The sequence below is a fragment of the Silurus meridionalis genome, chromosome 27, assembly GCF_014805685.1.
Source record: "Silurus meridionalis isolate SWU-2019-XX chromosome 27, ASM1480568v1, whole genome shotgun sequence".
Taxonomy (NCBI): Eukaryota; Metazoa; Chordata; class Actinopteri; order Siluriformes; family Siluridae; genus Silurus; species Silurus meridionalis.
The window spans coordinates 11606645-11626114 of NC_060910.1; the positions used below are offsets into that span (position 1 = coordinate 11606645).

A 19470-nucleotide genomic window follows, 5' to 3' on the forward strand; every position below is an offset into this window, starting at 1 on the left:
ATTTATTCAGAATTTTAATCAGTCAATTAAGCAATACTTTGAATTATACACTATATGGACAAAAGTTTGTGGACACCTGACCATAAGATTTGCATGTGCTTTTTGAACATCCCATTTTACATTTAGTCCACATTTACTGTTATAATAACTTCAACTCTTCTGGGAAGTGTGATTTTGGAGATGTGTGTTCATTCAGCCACAAGGTGTTAGTAAAGTCAGGAACTGATGTAGGTGAGGTGAGGAGGCCTGGGATGCAGTCAGCGTTCCAATTCATCCCAAAGGTGTTCAGTAGGGTTGAGGTCAGAGCTCAAAGATATTCAACTCCAGCCCATGTAAAGCATATCTTCGTAGAGCTGGCTTTTTGCACAGTCATGTCAGGACATTGTCATGCTTGAACAGGTTTTGGTCTCATACTGAAGTTCAAGTGAGGGGGGAAATTTCATGCTTCAGCATTTATAGACATCATATACAATTGTGTGCTTCCAACTTTGTGAGAACAGTTTGGGGAATAACTGCATATGGCTGGAAAAATCAGTTGTCCCAATACTTTTTTTCACATTGTGTATGTCCAGAGAAAATACAATTCAAACAATTTTATAACAGTATGTCCTAATATTCACTAATGTATGAAACTAAAAACATTTCTAGATGTGCACAAAGCTTATTAGAATGTGGGTTTGGCTCAAGTGCAGGGGGCAAGGTAAAACTGAAACAGCACTTTCCAAGCTTTACACACAGTTTCTCAGTGGTTATAAATATTTCACACAAGTCCATTTGAATGACAAAAAAAAGCCAGCAGTTGAGCTCATCTTCTGTGGTCCAACTTTGAAGCCACATCACTGGCGTTCACACCCACATTCGGTTTGTGAGTTCACAGGTTCGGCACTTGGCTTCCAAAAGTAGCCACATCTCACCTTCTTGGTTCTCCAGGTCAAGGAAAGGTAAATACTTTTTCTGGTTTCACGTCATTTTCTTTGCTGCTCGTAGTCCACAATTTAAACAAAATAAAACCTCTTGGGCAAGGTTCTTCGGAGAACTCTGTGGTATACATTACCCAGCAGTTACAATCCATTAATCTCCAAAAGCGGGCAGATAAACAGGATGAAATGACTCTATAAGACTGAGCAGGGTTACCAACATCATCCAAATAACACTGGCCTAGTTCTTTTTCAAATGCCACATTCCCAGCTGGTTCTTCCTCCTCCATACTGCCACCTACTCCAGCACAAATATGGCCTGCACTCAAGGCTGTGCTTTGTCAGAGGATGTTGTGCCATACGCTGGGTTTCTGATGGCTTTGTGGTTGGGGGAAAAGGATGATGTAGGAGTTTTGACCTTTTTCACACTGAGGTATGAAAAGGAGGAAAAGTAAAGGTTGTTAAAAGTCCATGTCCCATCCAGACAGTTCATCAGGGGGAATTTCATCTTCAGGTGGATAGTTGTCAAAGTAGCTATGGTCTGTTGGTCCTTTCAGCTAGAAAAAGTGCAAGATCATATCTTTAGGTTACATTCAGGTCAGAATGACACTTTTCAACATTTAAAACGTAATCAATTTGGCTCTTTGGTTTCTTTACTACACATTAGAAATTGTACAGTATTATTATCATCACATCAGTGTTGAATGTTTGATTCTGATTTGATTCCTTTCTATAACAGCAGATCTTACAATAGGTCCAGTTGTGAGGTTTGGAATATTCTATTCGTTCTAACATATTACTAACATATTTCTATACTAACACAGGGACTTGTACAGTGGGCATGCCACAAAAATAGATTGAAACATGTTCATATGATCATTTCTTATAGGAGATATTAGGTTTTTTTATGTCTAAAGTCTCAGTGCTCTGAAATAATCAGAAGTTTGTGTGGAAAGCATTAAGACAGGTTTTTCTTATTGTCCCAGTAAAAAAAGAAGAAAGAGAAAGAACAAAAGTGTCAGTTTATAGCTGTTATAATGTTGAAGAGACAATATGATATGTAATATAATAACTGATATTATCTCACTCTGTGCATGCATCACATCAAACCACCACAGCCCTGAGTATCTCCCCATAAAAGCACTTTGTTTAAATCCAAGGTTAATTATGCGCATAAGAGCATTCCAAATATTCCCATATTTGTACACTGGTTAAATAAGCTATATGCAGGTTTATTTCAGTATGTTCAGAAATTTTGCTGAGTCATTTAGATATTCTCTGCTCTTCTGATCATAAATTAAAGGACTTAGCAGCACCAGCTCAACCGTGTGACTCTGGTCAGCGAGCCTTATCCTCTCTTACCTCTCTTTTCAGTGGTGATGTCAAAGTCCTCTCTTTAAGGCCATTCCAGCTGAAGCCAGTGAACCACCTACACAGCAAACAAACAGCACATATTAAGACCACATTGCATTTCACAACCTGTCCTCAACATGATATTACATGATCAACACTGATTGCATGCAGAGTTAGTGGTTATAACAACAAACAACGTATAATGAAATATCTGAAGGTCTGTCCAGGATCCTGTCTGAACTGAGAGGGGAAGAAAAGATATTTTTCTTGACTATTAGCGGACCATCCGCTATGCCTGGGGCTGTGTGCGGCAAATCAGATCAAGCCGCAGATTGCCACAGAGATCAAGATCCATCTGTTTGACTTTATACACCAATTGGATTAGAAATTCTCAGTGAAGCACGTTGAGTTTACAATAATGACAGGACAAAGGTAGCAGTTGTCTGTTTTGCTATTATCTGTGTAAAAAATATATATTTTTCATATTCGGAAAGTCGCATCCTAGCTCCCTTCCTAATTCAATGTGTTACAGAGAATTAAAGAATTAATTTATAACTATATAGAAAAAATCATGTGAAATCAAATAGTCTGAATTAAGAACATATTTAATTCTGCTCACATATTTTAGCACTTGTGAGCTTTATGTTAAACACTCATTATGACCAGCATGGAAATGCAAAACACTAACATAATTTAATGAAGATTAAAAAATACTGATGCTTAAAGAACCGCAAATCAGCAGCAGATCTCAGCTCTCCCTTTGACCACAGACTCTTTAATTACAGTCTAAATTAAGTCTGGCTGGAAATGTCAGGAGGTAAAGCACAGTCTTCCAAAACTCCACAATAAACACACTGTTCAACATCCACCTGTCAGTGCATCAGTATGTGTTATTTCTTCACCTGTGTTTCTTGATATCTGTTATTCCATTCTTCATATTCCCAAGACGCTCAGAAGGATTTTGCCTACGCAGGGAAAACAAAATGGTTAATAGTCTGTTTTACTTATTAAACCTTTATTTATTTATTTTTTATTATGTGATGGGCAAGAGATGGTGTAACCTCAATGAACTTATCAGTAATTACAGTGAAACAATTATTTTTAAAAATTAATTGCAATTTCTTTTTTGCATAATGCATAATACTCTCAGAAGAAACCACAATCTGCCCTCTTCTACATAGATACAACTCGGAAATGCCTGGAAAAAGTGTATGACAATCTGTTAATTTTCTGATCTTCTCAATGCTGCAAACGATTTTCTCTTGTGTATGAAATGACATCTTGGAACTTTCAGATCTTACTTGCAGAGCTTTCGAATGAGATCTCCAGGCCGTTTTGTGATCTTCTTTGGGAAGTCCATTTTCTCCATTCCTTTCAAAATGAAAGTATAGGTCATCATCTGATCTGAGCCAGTGAAGGGAGGGCTGTGAGAGAGAGGTTAGTTAAAGAGTTATGTAGGTTTGTGTGTGGTCTTTTTTACAGACAGCATGTGTTCCTCAAGAATATAGAAAAATATTATATTTTCAAAGAATTTGTCCAAATTTATAATTAATATTGGTATTGTTTTATTTCTTTTTAATATTTGTATTTTTATTATTAGCATTTATTCCATAAACATTATTGTTATTATTATTATTAGTAGTAGTAGTAGTAGTAGTATTACTATTATTATTATTATTATTATTAATGCTATTAACATTATTATTATTATTATTATTTATTATTATTATTATTTATAATTATTATTATCATTATTATTACATATTTACACTATTTTTGAGGTTTATTTAAGATTTATTAAATGTACAATATAAATAGAATTTGAATTACTGTTTATAATACTATTAATATTAAAATCTAAATAGCATAATTAAAAATGAAAGTCTATGGTCAGCAGTAACAAATGAGAAAAAAATATTTAAATCCTTTTGATTTATGCAACCTTCAAGAAAACAAGCAAAAATGTTGAATGCTGCCTGTGCTGTCGCAGTTACTCTGTAACTTAATAACACCTTAAAATATTTTTTGCAGCACTTCAAAGCAGATAATCTCATTTTCAATCATTCAAAAAGGTGTCAGTTGGATATTTAGTAGGTTCAAACCTTCCAGTTAGAAGTTCAAAGATTAGGATTCCCAGTGACCAAAAGTCCACACTGGGGCCATGACCTTTATTCAGAATGATCTCAGGTGCCACATATTCAGGAGTCCCACAGAATGTCCATGTCTTCTGGCCAGACTTGATCTTCTTTGCAAAACCAAAGTCAACCTGACCGAGAACATTGACCAGAGTGAACCATGAAGTGTTTTAATAAGCATGTACTCAATAATATCCAGTCTATTCGCTTTACCTACCAGTTTTACATATCCATCTGAGTCTAACATTAGGTTCTCAGGCTTTAGGTCCCTGTAAAGGATTCCTTTTTTGTGAAGGTACTCAAATGCTTCAGTCACACAACCCACACAGAACTTGGCAGTGTTCTCGTCAAAGCTTCCCCTGAATATCAGTGACACAAAAAAGTCAGTAATGGAGTAAGAATGAAAGAACTATACATGGAATCATATTGAGGCTAACCTGTCTCTCAGCAGACTCCAGACTTCTCCACCCAGACATGCCTCCAGCAACATGTACACAAACTTGGTGTCCCTGAATGTACGGTACATTCTAAAAAAAGGTTTAAAACATTGCCAAAAAGTGTTATAAAATGTACACATGTAGAATAGACATAATAGCATAATAGCATTGCAAACTAGCACTATTAATAAGCAAGTGTTATTTTGTTGGGATCTTTTTAAGTTAGCAGATTGCAAAATTACACCAATAACTAGGATTTATTTGTTTGAAGATAACACATTATAGATAGACCTTATTCCTCAGTATATACAACCCTAAGTTTTTATCTGATTTGTTGCATGTTCCAACCACCAACACCAAAAACATTTACACAGAATGGTGAAAACTACTTTCGGGTTAAACATTTGGTATTTGAAACCTTCTGACATTGGTAACTGGTGTTTTAATGATTTGTGACCATTTTAGTGGTTTAATGACTTTTTCGAGTCAGAAAACAGAACCGTGCCGTGGAGATGGCGCTAGCATCAAAAGTGAATTGAGTGCTTGCAGGGATGCAGGGAGTATGGCCTGGAGATGCAGCATCTCTTTCCCTCAGGGAACCACAGAGGAAACGTGTCACTAAAGGGTTTTTCCCTAGGTTGGAAGGAGACAGCCCTTTTGGCAAACTGTTCTTGAAGAAATTCCAGCACTGGGCCAACCGGGCAGTTAACTGGGTCTAAGTTGTGACCTACTCCTGGAGTTCCGTAGCACTCCCTCGTTGAGCTCTCGCAGGTTGGCTTGATAAGCCTGAAACACAGCCATGTTGTGCAGGCAGCCAGCGGCCTGACTTTCCACCATATAGACCCCGGCGTGGAGGCAGTAATATTGGTCACAGCAAATGTTCGTCCAGCTTGCTTAGGGGACATAATTCTGCATAACGGCTGGCAAAGCGATATCCAGCTTAGCTGGAGGAGGTAGAGAGGTGGAGCGCATCGTTCTCTGCACAGGGGGAACAAACCCCCAAAAGGCGTGCTTCCAAAACTCAGGGAGAAAGTGCTGGATCTGGCAGGTGAGGTATAATAAAGGAACAGGCCCGCCTCTAAACCCTCTGTCAGATCCAATTGCGAGCCCCAAGACACGAATGGCCACTTCACCTCGACAAAAGCGTGGCCAGAACTGCGAGGAGTGGGAGCACCCTCCTCAAAGAGCGCTCTCCTGGAGTGGAGCGTCTGCATGGACATATGCTCGCAATGTGGGCTCCTTCGAGAGCCGACCGAGCATGCTCTGGCCCTAAGCAAGCTACACACAAGCTGTGTGGACCGCTTGCCTTTATATTTCTTTTGCATTATATATATATATATATATATATATATATATATATATATATATATATATATATATATATATATATATATATATTTTTTTTTTTTTTTTGTTCTTTTCTCTTTAACGCTTACCAAGACACACAAACACAGAGTGCTTCCTGAACAAACAAATGCTAGCACAGACTCCAGGGCACGTGCTTTTATAGCTTTTGTCTCTGTCTTCATATTTAAGTCCAAACTGAACACTGGGAAACACAAGGGAAAAACTAAAAGTAGCGCTGTCACATGGTCTAAGAATTAAATTGACTCAATCTTTCTCAGCCTCATCATTTCAAGTTCATAATTTCTTTAAGTTAGAGATGTAAAAGAGAGAAAAGTTTTTCTTTTGTTTGTTCCTGACCATAATATTTTCTGTCAAATGCAATTCCTGCTATTTCTCTAAATATAAACAAACTAAGAGCTTTATTTAAATTCACTATTTGGAACAAATTGTATTATAGTCATTCATTAATGCATCAGTGACTAATGCTACTCTGCATACATGCTGCATGAACACGTAATTGTGTAGAGGACTCATTTTACAGGAAGCATTTAATAAATTTTTTAAACAAGAATGATGCATTGCAAGAACAGACAACTTTAACATACTTGACAATAAAAGGGGAGCAGGTCTCACTCAGGATTCTTCTTTCTGAGTGAATGTGTTCTTCTTGTTTGTTGTCCACAATGTGACGTTTCTTAATACACTTCAGCGCAAAGGTCAGATTGTCATTCTTTACTTTAACCTGGTGAAAGAGAAACCATTCAAATACATGTCATTGAACAGTCTTTGCAACTTGTTTTCAAACTATTTTATATATTAAACCTGAAACTAAATTATGAATATATAAACATGGGAACACTGGATGTAAGGCAGGAATACACTGTGGGTGTTCATTCTTTCATTTACACTTTGGGTCAAATAAATTAAGCACAACTGCTCACCAGTTCAACCCTACCAAATCCCCCAACTCCTAAAGTAGCGATGATCTCTAGGTTTTTGAAGGAAAGAGAAGAAGTAATGTCTTTCTCTTTGGGTTGCACCTGATCAGTGGCAAGGGGAGAGCTGGGAGTACTACTTCCTGACCGCCTGAATGAAAAAAAAAACAACACACAAGCCTCAGAGAGAGTAATATTTCTCTGAAATCAAATATAAATTGATCTGGTACTTAATGTATTTGTATGACGGGTGAGAAAAATACTTTTACACTTTTACTTTTACATTTCTGCTATTTATAGTTCTTAAAACTGTATTAAAGTGATTAGGCTTATGCTACAACATGCAGCCATCTAAAGTCTTTATCATGAGCATAAAATACTAGTGCAACTAAAGAAGTATTTCAGGTATGATTGGAGACCAATAGTTTGAAGAAAATTAATAATTCCAACAGAACAAAACTGATATAGTAGCCAATCATAGGTGAGCATATTTATGTGAGGATGTAAGAAAAATGGGGCAGATAGTAAAATGTTGATGCTGGCAGCAGATTGAAAAGATAATGGTTGCCTATGCTTGATTTAAAGTGTATTGTCATTTGATAGGGAAGAAATAACTGGTGGAAATTCAATTAGAGTCACTTAGGGAGAAAATCATAGGAAAAAATGAATGAATGAATGAATGAATGAATGAATGAGCATGTGGCATTCACTCTGTGATGAATAGAGATTTAAACAGCAAAGTTATAAGATAATCTAGCCAAGATTTAGAAAATATGATGATATATTTATGATTATGATGTCATAATCTGTTATGAGTGTTGGACAATGCTTTCTTTTTTTTTAACTGAGTGTGTTATTAAATATGTACTTGTACAATTATACCTGTTTGCCTTATACTGTACTAATACCATTATTCATCATTCATTCAGCATTACTCAGTATTAATCATTATTCTCTGTTTTGTTCTGTCTCAAGCGAGGACACTATTACACACTGTCCATGTTTGTTCTTACATTTTTTAACAGCTGTGTATTTTATAACACATGCTTACACTTGCATCACTCACTTTGCATTTCTCTTCTTGTCATCACGGGCTAATGTCTCAACATAGCCTTGAAGATATTTCTTGAGTTCATCAAAGGTGCCAACAGTTTGAGTAAATGTTCTGGGAAGAGAATAATAAAAGTTATTAAAGAACAAAGTCTAGCTATGCATTAGTAAAAGAGAAGAGAGTGCGTTCTTACTCCCTGTCAATGACGAGGCATTCAACACCATCCTCATCTGCTATGATATTAGCCGACCTGACGTCATCACTGAAAAAAGGAGGAAATTACATCATCCCTGTATAATTTAAATGTACCCTAAGGGCTGTTTGAAATCCCATTTTTACTTTAATGGAATAAAAAAATCACTTTAATTCATCATTAATTGTGCAGACAATATCTGAAAGTAATCTGTGGCATAAAATTATGAATTATCTTAACAATTGTAAAGAAAAAAACTACCTGATGAGGGCTTTCTCTCCAAAGTAATCACCTTTCTGTAAAGTATTGATGACCTGGGGCTCCTGGTGATCCTTGGTGCTTTGGGTTACTTTAACCTAGTAGAATCACATTAAATATGATATACAGGGAACACATTGCTTAGTCTATCATTTATGGTGATTCACCCAACAAAAGTGATAAATCATGATCCATTAATACTAATTAACAAATCCCAGTGGAACACTGTACTACCATTATATGACTATATCCATAAGTGGGATTGGATAACTAAATAGAAATATCATAACCGAAAAGTAATTTTTAGATTATCAATCCAGTGTTTAAAACAGTGTTGTGTCCCAACACAAAAAAAATGGATCTTCCTGCTAATAACAAACAGTTCTGTAATAACACAGAAAATATATTCCAAAGTCATTGTATGTTATTTCTGGGTCTCTAATCTCAATCTATGATTAGATGCACAGTTCCTCTTGTAAAGTGATCCACAGCTGACCCTCTTGACCTAATAGGCAGCTTTTTGGTGGCTAACACTAATGGGCTTATTCCCAACACGCCGCCTTGGACAGGGTGGCGACAGGCTGACGAGAAGCATCATTTCCGGCACTTAAATGGCTCTCAGAAAAAAACATCTGTCTTCCCCATTGCAGTCAGAGTTGCAGCTATGGGGGGGCCCACCAGGGGATCCATGACCGGGTAGCTCATGATAAACAGTTCCTGTAACTTCCCAAAGGAGACCTCTGTCTCTTAACCCCTGCAGTGTCAGGTTACTGATTTATCTCAACATGCTCTACCTCCCACAAAAATGGACACACATTTCCTCTATAGCCCCAACATAGTGATGTTGAGGGAAAGTCACCATAGAAGAAGCCACCTTAAGGGGAGGAAGACTAAAATATTAGGATTGGTCAGTTTTTCAAAGAGTTTAAAAAAAAAAATAGGTTAAACTAGATCTATCTAACTTGAGATTATGTACAAACAGCTAACATCTGATAATCTGAAATCTTGATTTAAATCCAGTATGTGTGCAGTGATGCTTTTACCTTTCCATTGGCAATAATGTAGAATGTGTTTCCTTCCTCTCCTTCCCGGATGACATAGTCGCCTCTGTCATAATACTCCTAATGAGGAAATACAAAGAAGATCTTATTTAGCTATTGATTTCCCATTGAGTCAGTGCTGGTGTACGCCTGTAGAAATATTCTCGAAGGAATATACAGGAAAGCTGCCACTTTCACTCAAAGGTACAAAATGAAATTATGATAAAAATTTTAGTAGAGAACTAAATATGTGTTTACATATATACATGCAGCCTTTCTCATTATACAGTATACACATTTTTGTCTTAATATTTCGTTTCATTAGTAAGATAAATATATATTTATATATCAACATCTGCCAGCACTTAAATCCTGTATTTCACAAACACATATGAAATCTTGGATACACACACACACTAACACACACACACACACACACACACACACACACACACACACACACATACAGGCAAATCTGAACACTCATTCATACCTTTTACACGTTTTTATAGCTAAAAGGAAACCAAAGAAACCCACCAGGGAAACCCACAAACACAAGGAAGACGTGAAATGTCACACAGACAAGATCAAACAACGCTACAAAATGCAAGTTCTGGATTAAATAATATATGCAGCAAAATTTCATAAATTATTCTTAATTTCTAAATTCTTTCTCTTCCTTCTTTTAATTAATTAATTAAAAATAAAATGTCTTGCTGTTTCATGCAAGAAGTTTCCTGTCTGGAAACTGCTACATTTTTCTGAGGTGAAACTGGACAGCTTCCAAGCTACGCTTAAATGGAGTGGTGGGCCGTGCATTTGGTTCCTGGGTCTTCAGTGGGGACTTACCTGACTTAATCCACCTCTTAATACCACCACTATCAAGTCGCAATTATAGAAACCATCAATACTATACAAAAAACGCAATATAACAACACAGAGAGAGAGAGGCATTTCACATTTGGAGGGTGAATACCATTTTACTAAAGCAAGAAACCCAGTTAAGACTCCAAACCTCTACACTACAACCGCAACTGTGCCACATACATCATCTGAAGCAGTTCAGAATCAATATCTGTCTAATAACATCACAAAAACATAAAAATGTAAATAAAATACAACCTACTCAACAGAGATGCAGACTCATAATATGCAGCGCTACATAATATTTACCACTCGTATTCACTGGTTTGGAATTGGTAAACAAACCATTTCCCATGCTGAGACAAGCTAGGGATGGCCGACCTCCTCACAATGTCTAGCTTTTCTTGAAAATGTATTTTTAAGTATGTCCAAGACCAAATCAATTTCTCTTTTTCCGTAGGCATAAAAAAGTCTAACTTAGATGTAGTAATGTGCGCAGAGCGCTAAACACGTGTTTTGCCAGTCGAACTTGGCTGTAACAGTTTTCATCTGACCAACTAATCAGAGGACGGAAAAATGCTAATGCTATTCTGGGTCAGTTAGCTGGCCCTGTGAGGCGAATATGAAATCTGATTGGTTAAAGAAACAGATCCATTGCTTACAGGGACTAAGGTAAAAGAGTCAGCAGAACAGACTTTGAAGGCCCTGGGCAGATTAGATTGACATGGCAGCACATAGAGGCTGAAATCTGATTGGACAAAAGGTTTAACATCCACATATACGTACTGGAAGCAGTGCAGCCAAGAGAAATAGTATGAAATGAAGATAATAAACTATTGGGAATAAATTAATACAATTTCATGGAACAAATATTAGATTTTATGTTGTAAATGTAGGTCAGTGCTTCTGATAGTGTTTAGGCCAGCAGAGAAGGCCTTGCTGGCCCTGACAGCCCACCACTGCTTAAACGTCAATCATGATTAATATTGCTAGTATTTTTTTAACATTAGAAACCAGTAACAGTTTCTTGAAAGTCAGAAAGCCAGTTCTAGCCCTTCTTTCAAGATTGTGATTCCTATTAATTTATTCCTGATCCATCCACGTGTCCTTCTGACATAGCTCTAAGATCATTTCATCCAAGAAGTTCTCTAAGAGAGCCCTGGATCTTTTTACACTAAATTCAAGACTCCCTCACCACATTATTTTTAATAATAAGTCCCCATATTATCTGAATTTCACAGTACGAAACATCTACACCACTAATGAGTGACATTGCTTGCTGTCCCCTTTGGGAGGGAATATAATCATCTTCATCAGAATGATTAAAAAACAAAATTTTCCCATTCGAACCGAGGGGCACGTGATGTCCTTGAAGTATTTTTAGAAGGTGGGGAATGTGAATGGGGTTATTTGACACAAAACTGACAGAGCCCACACTCTTTTAGAAACGTTCATTCAGCCCCCTCAGAGAGACTTGAAATAAATCAGTCAGCAGCCCGAATCAGCTGTCCAACAGATCTTTAACAAAGCACAGACTGTGCCACATTTCTACACACAACCTTTAAATCAGGAACACTTTACCTGGCCCAAGTCAAATAATTATGGTAACAATAAGTCAAATAATTCTGATAACAATCTACTGGCTGAGCAGATGACAGACTAATGCCTGCACTTTCCAACACAAGGTCATTGATGTGAGGTGTGATTACATTTTTTGCATTGAGGAGAATATCAAGAATAGAGATCTTTACTTACCACCTCCAGGCAGTCAACAATCTTAGTCAGCTTGTTTTCTGGAAGATTGGCCAAAAGTGAAACACTGGAACAAAAAGAAGAAAATAAAATCAATGAAAAGGAACTAAATATATTTAAAACAGAATACAGATCCTTTTGTGAAAGGTATGTGCAATTGGTTATCACAGGAGAACAGAGAGCAAATGTGTTTGTTTTTTATTACACTTAATTTAGATCTGAAACCAAGTAATGTTAAATATGTAATTAGGAAGATAGAGACAGAGAGATTTCCTTTAACCCAGTATTCATTCGTTTGGCAGCCAAACATTCAAGATTAGCTGCTGCTACTTTCATAAGTCATATGTAAGAAAAAACATCCCTGTATTCTTTTGTGTATTTAAGGTATTGTCCCGCACTTGCACTTCAAACTTTGTAACACTGTATATAAGTAGAAAAACAATAGTGTCTAGCTGGACTAAGGCTTAATTAATAGAAAATAATAAATACAGTAAAGCTGAGGACCAATGCACTAATAACAGCATGTTTTATTACTTTATAACGCTGCAACTTGTCAGTGCAAGATTTATTCTTTATTTCTGACCAATCAGATTTTCAAATTAAGCCAATTTAATTTAATATCGTAGCTGTAACAGTGTGATATTTTAGTTATATCACCTTCTGAGGAAATTGCGGTGCTGCTCATGTCTTGCCTCAGCAGTCATTCGCATGATGTTGTGAAAGACCTCCCGGTCAAGGACCCAGGTCCTGACATTACTGGCCGCTGTAAGAACATCAAAACAGCAGGTAATGCAAGGAAAATGCAAGTATGCGCCCAAAGGTTAACCTCTGCCTCACTGCTTGAGACCAGATTAACATGTGGTGAACCAGGCACCAAGACACAATAACTACATCTAACAGAGACGTTAGAAAGTGCTAAAGTTTTATTGCAGTTTGTCAAATCAAAGTAAAAGCTAGAAATTGTTGTTAAAGGATACACTATAAAGTGTTATACTAACTGGCTGGAACCAAGATTCTGAACAATATTGTTATGATGCGTCTATTTTCTGATGCATGATGTGTTCAGCTTGAGAAAGCAGGAGGTTCACATGAAGTCAGTGTTTCTTTAAAGTTCATAATGCATTTTACAAAATATTAGAGAAAGTGCCTTCAGCCAAAACTAATTCAGTGTTGATGTTGAAAGCTACAAAAAATAGTGTCAAAATCTTGTATGTGATGAGTATGACGATGTCAAAACCTTAAATATCCTTCAAGTCTGAGGTCACCCTGTTTAGTTAACACACACATGAACTGCTAATCTAAACAAGAGCAAATGTTCAGGCTATTTTATTTTATTACATTCAATTATTAGTTTTTTATTTTGATTCCAAATAAAAACTGTTACACAATACTTCACCTTTTACAGATGCAGTCCGAGTGCAATTATATAAAATGGCAAGTTCACCAAATGTTGTCCATACTGCAATTGATGTGAGCAGTTTGTTGTTCTGATACACATCCAGGTTGCCATCTGGAAGCAAATAAATAAATATATATTCAATATAAACATCATTCAACAGCTATATGGTGCTTTAATAATAAATTTAATTCATTATTGTTGGTATTGTCATCAGTTTCTTTTCTAGGCCGTATCTCCTAACAGACTAACTAACAGAATTACAGACCTCGCTCAAGAGCCCAGCAGTGGCAGCTGGATGTGCTGGGAATTAAACTCACAACCCTCCGATTAGAAATCCAACATCTTAACCACTAAACTTAACCACATGACACATGAAAGCTAAAGCCACATCCTGCACTCTATTTAGCATATGTTTTTATTACAAATGGTTTTATGAAAACTGTAATTATACTGTACCATGGCTGTAGAAAATACTAAAATGAATTGAATGATGTGTTATATTTTTATATCAAAGTACCATTGAATTCCTTAATCGGATCAAATCACAGGTTCATGTTCTAATGATATCAGTTCTATCATTAAACTTTACACAGAAATATATATTTGGGCTCTGTAAATATATTTTGAATTCTGTAAGATGTTTGACTGTTTTAATTAAAGACTCCTTACACAAATGTTTATCAGATTGAAAGATCTGGATTATACTTTTCTGACACAAAAAACAAATGTGTATATATATATATATATATATATATATATATATATATATTCTTATTTGTGATCCGCATATTTGATATTTGATTTGGCACATGTTTTACGTTTATTATAATGGAAGTTTATTGTTACAATTTAAGCATTATTTATTAAATGTAAAGTGTCATGACAACTTATCTCAGCATCAGCTATATTGTGTTTCTGGTGTGGCCTTTTTGTGCAACAATTTTAAACCAAGCTAATAATATTGTGCATCTCAGTACTGTAGATTCTTACCTGCCAGCACGAACAGGTGGTTCCCCGGCTCTCCTTGTTTGATAACACACTCTCCTTGTTGGTATGTTTTCTCATACATGCACTCCACCATGTCTCTAAGCTGCTGTCCTTCCAGCCTCTTCAGATATCGATTCTTGTTCAAAGCATCTGTTAGAAGCTTTTTCACACTGTGATTAGCATAAAATAATCAGATAATGAGATCATGAGATCAGATTAGATAATGAGATCAGATCATGTATTCCTGAATAATAATTATTGTACTGTAAAATGATTACTGAAACATCTTTAGCAAGCTGAACAATATATATAATTTGTGTTAATCAAAAACATAGCCATTTTCAATGATGATGTCTCAATACATACTAATAAACTGTATAAATTGAGTGGTCTTAACGAGGACAGATAAGCAAATGCTTTTTAGGATGCTTTTAGGGGCACCAAACTGATGTAACAGATTTATTTTTTTAATTATTCAAGACAAGCTAATTAGACAGCACTTCAGACCCTTTCTTTCACTTATCAAATGCACCAGTTCTTAAATTGTCAATACCAGCATGCAGAATAGTTAATTGTCCCCCAGATGGTATGATTTAATATAATGAGAGCTATCACAACATGGTCTCTATAGAGATTACCATCTGAATGGCACATCCTAATAATTCATGTATAAAAGATGAGACAATTATTTTTCTCAACATTAAAATTCTACCTGGTTGTACACACTAAATAACAATAAATGCAGTTTATTCTCCTGACCTTGGATCTTTCCACACTCGTGCACTCTCAAAGTAAAACTTGGGCAGGCTACTTGAATCATATGTCCTAGATGATGGTTCAGCAGAAACTCCAGCTTTGGCTCCTTTTCTCTTGTCTCGCAGCAGTCCGCTAAGTCTCTGACTTGCCTCAGTGGGTGAGTTCATTAGTTCCAAATCTTTCTGTTTCTTCAGAGCTTCTTGTAAACTACTGAGCTGGAGACACTTGGTTCTCAAAGCATCTGAGATGTCAGCAATGACCTGGTTGTTCTGGGTGAGCTGCTCTTCCAGCTGTTTGATCTGTAGCTGCTGGGCACTCAGTTCTTCTTCCTTCTTCTTCAGCTGGCTCTCCAATTCCTCCACCTTCATTTTGAGGCGCTGAGGACCACTGCTCGAATCAGTGTTGTGCTTCGATTTGGCTGAGCCATTAACATGTATGAAGGGATTCAGTTTGGCTGAGCTGTTTCCCATTCTTCCACTGCATTAACGAAAACAAGTGTTATTATTTTAATCAACTAACATAATTTATATATACTACATAGGCAAAAGTATTGGGACAACTGACATTTTTGACAATATTTTCTTTTTTAAACAGTTACCACTAATTTGGAGGCACACAGATGCACAGGAGGTTTTTGAATGCAGTAGCATTAAGTCCCCCCACTTGAACTAGGAGATACAAACCTGTTCCAGGCCCAACATCAGTACCTGACTTTTCTAAAACCCTTGTGGCTGAATGAGCACAAATCTCTAAAAGCACACTCCAAAATCTAGTTGAAGTTGATATAACTAAATGTGGAATGTGTTGTTCAAAAAGTGCATACAAGACTTTTTAGTTTAGGTGTCACAAACCTTTGTCCATATAGCTTATTTTACTATATTTTGCATTTCAGAAGAAACAGCAGGGGTCCTCAAACTATGGCCTGTGGGCTGAATTCGGTCCACCCACCCATTTGGAACAGCAATGCCAAAGATGTAATGTAATGCTCATTTTTATACATGAGATGGCGCACTGCATGGAGAGCGCAATATCATTTTTATTTTTGGATTTTTTTTATAATTTATTAATTCTATAATTATATTTATTAATGAATATATTCATTTATATTTGCTTTAGCATATTTTCATGATTCAGTACTGTTTTTTATTTTTTATTTTTGTAATGAAGTTCAGTACTATTTTTTTTTTTTTTCCCAGTACATTTTAAATACTACCAGTTAAATCCACTACTGGTCGACCTGTAAATATTAACTTAGCCTAATTATTTGTTCCGTTCACCCACCAGCCATATATATAGGCATAAGTATGTAAATGTTTTGATTTCAATAGCAGTAGGTATGAAAAAATGGTATTATGGTAGTAATAATGTTCGTGTAATAGGCTATATATTTCATGAAAAGTAATGCTCATATCTCTGTATAGTGCATAACTTAAAACCATAATCACAAAATCTCCACATTAATTGTCACTTGCCCTGTGATTTTCTGTTACAGGCACACTATTAAAGAAAAAAAGAAATTTGTGGCCCACAAAGAAAAAACATTGGGGACCCCTTATATACAGGTCAATACAACAAATTTGGCTTTTGCCAAATTCTTGAATAAATTGGATCTACTGTGGCAAATACTAGGAGAAGATTCACATATGGGTGTGACAATCAGGGGTCAACTAAATATCATCTATATACAGTATTGTATGTCAGTTTATGTGTTACCAATTTAATTTATTTATAACTATCTCAGTTTCTGTTTGTTTCATTTGTATTTTAAGTATATTTACACATTCCTTCCTATGTTTGAATACAATTTCCTGTAAGTGTTTCACATTTTTCATTCTAAGCAACATCAAAATATATAAAAAATTATATAATATAATATATAATATAAAAAATTATAAAATTAAAGCTAATATTAGTAGTTAGTAGTTACAGTTTGTATGGTAATAAATGGGTGTGTTACTTTGGGAGATTTTTGATTTGGTGCTAGCATTTGCATACTACAGATCACAGCTTTATTTGATGATAAAGGTTAGAGGGACATTTATCTATTAATAAATGATCTCTTAAATGTGAAATGATACTGAGTGAGAGAGAGAGATGGGGAAAGAGAGCGAGGGAGAGATTTAAATGTAATACAGGACCCCAACGTGATTCATCCTACTGATTAATTATTCAGAAGGCATGATGCTACTCAATAGCTCACTCACACACCATGTGGTCATGGTGTTGTTGTTAATGATGATGATGATGATGATGATGATGATGATGATGAGCCTATTCTTTATTTTCAGTCTGACATTTATGGAATGAAAAGAAAATATACAGAAAATGTATACAACAACGCTGTACATTATGCACTGAATACTCCTACACTCAGCCTGAAACTGTAAAACATAAATGAGCCTACAGTGTTTACTATAACAGACATGTGACTCGTACAAACGCCAACACACTATTACACCATGCACATGTCCAGTTTTGTCCGAGTTAAAGAACTCCTACACCGAAATAACATTCCTGCTGTATGACCAACTCTGAATTCCTCCATAAATATCATATGAACGTGTTTGAATACAGGATTAAAAGATGTTGTAAATATTAAGGAATATTAAAAACCTCAGCGACAACAAAACTGGATGTAGAACAACACAACAAAGAGTTGTCCTGATTGGAAAGCATTCCAAGCTAGAATCTGAGAAGCTCTTAAGGAGTGTATCGAGCCGGGGAGATGAGCATTAACTGAGACAGACACATTATCACTTCCTGTCTTTACTGCCCCAAACATGACACAGCAAGTAGAAACTCTCTTATGTGACCAGTTAAAAGTGATTTTTTTTAATTTTAACCACATGTATAAAACAGTAAAGGGGTCAAATTCATTATTTATTATTAAATCACACTTTTTTGTATTTTTGTCTTTAGTTTGAAATAATTACACATTTCACTTTTACCTTTACAGTCTGATTTGGAAGAAATAATTGTTTTGTTGAAGATGGTTATTATACTTAGAATCAAAAAAGTATATCGACTAGTTTAATGTAATAAAATATAGCTGCTATGAAAATAGCACAGTTTGCTACTTAGTATGCTACTTACACTTATATGGTTTTATTATTCACAGTAAAACATTTACATGATCACTATATTGTGTGTATCTGTTACGACTATATCACGAAATGCCATGAGACTGTGTTGCTGATTATCAGTTACATTAGATAGCATGAGGACACGGTTACAGTAAGGAGCCTTTATGATGACTCGTTCATTTTCCCGATTTTTATTGCCCCCCAGTTATTAGACCCCGGCTGATACACCTGTTTTCTTACACTTCCGTTCACACATTTCACTTTTCTAACACAACACACATTCATTAGCTCACCTGTTTGTGTCCAGTAGCTCCACCCAAGTCTCATCCGAAAGTGAAGGGAAAAAAGCTGGAGTGATGTTTCCCTGAATCCGACTCACTTCTGTGTACACTTCAGCTCCAAGCGTGTGTGTGTGTGTGTGTGTGTGTGTGTGTGTGTGTGTTTTCTGTCTCAGCTTCCGTATGATCCCACTACAGCCTGCAGGGTCTCATAAAATCTGATGAATAGGATGACGATAATGATGATGATGATGATGATGATGATGATGATGATGATGATAACTAAGGATAAAGTTAACAATATAAGGAAAATTCAAATAGTTATACACTTAACATTACGCCATTTCAGATACTGATTATGTTTGTGATAATAAAGAGGAGGAGGATACATTTGGTGTTGTTGTTGTTGTTGATGATGATGATGATGATGATGATATTGTTGATGAAGAAGAAAATTGTGTTGATTAAAGTGAAATGATTATTAAACGGTTTACAGACATACTTAAAGTTACATTATTATAATTGCAGTAACAATTATATTATCACTTTAAAGTGCTATTCTACATATATCTAGAATAAGTTAAGAAATATGAGGTTTATAAAGTAATCCCTTTAAACATGTGTAAGTAAACAGCAGTACTGTACTGTTTTCAGTGAGGATGATGATGATGGCAGTAATGGACAA

General features: G+C 35.8%; 1 protein-coding gene across 1 annotated transcript; it reads right to left on the minus strand.

The window, feature by feature from the left end:
• Positions 1–244: 244 nt before the first annotated feature.
• Positions 245–18935, minus strand: prkg2 (protein kinase cGMP-dependent 2). Its single transcript, XM_046841872.1, has 19 exons — positions 18801–18935; positions 15428–15901; positions 14672–14838; positions 13679–13792; positions 12940–13045; positions 12286–12349; positions 9670–9747; positions 8630–8724; positions 8369–8437; positions 8191–8289; positions 7131–7275; positions 6795–6931; positions 4843–4932; positions 4623–4764; positions 4373–4536; positions 3572–3694; positions 3173–3235; positions 2280–2346; positions 245–1474 (listed from the first exon to the last, which is right to left on the minus strand). The coding sequence occupies exons 2-19, from the start codon at positions 15892–15894 to the stop codon at positions 1379–1381; spliced, it is 2286 nt and encodes a 761-aa protein (XP_046697828.1). The 5' UTR covers positions 15895–15901; positions 18801–18935; the 3' UTR covers positions 245–1378.
• Positions 18936–19470: the final 535 nt, after the last annotated feature.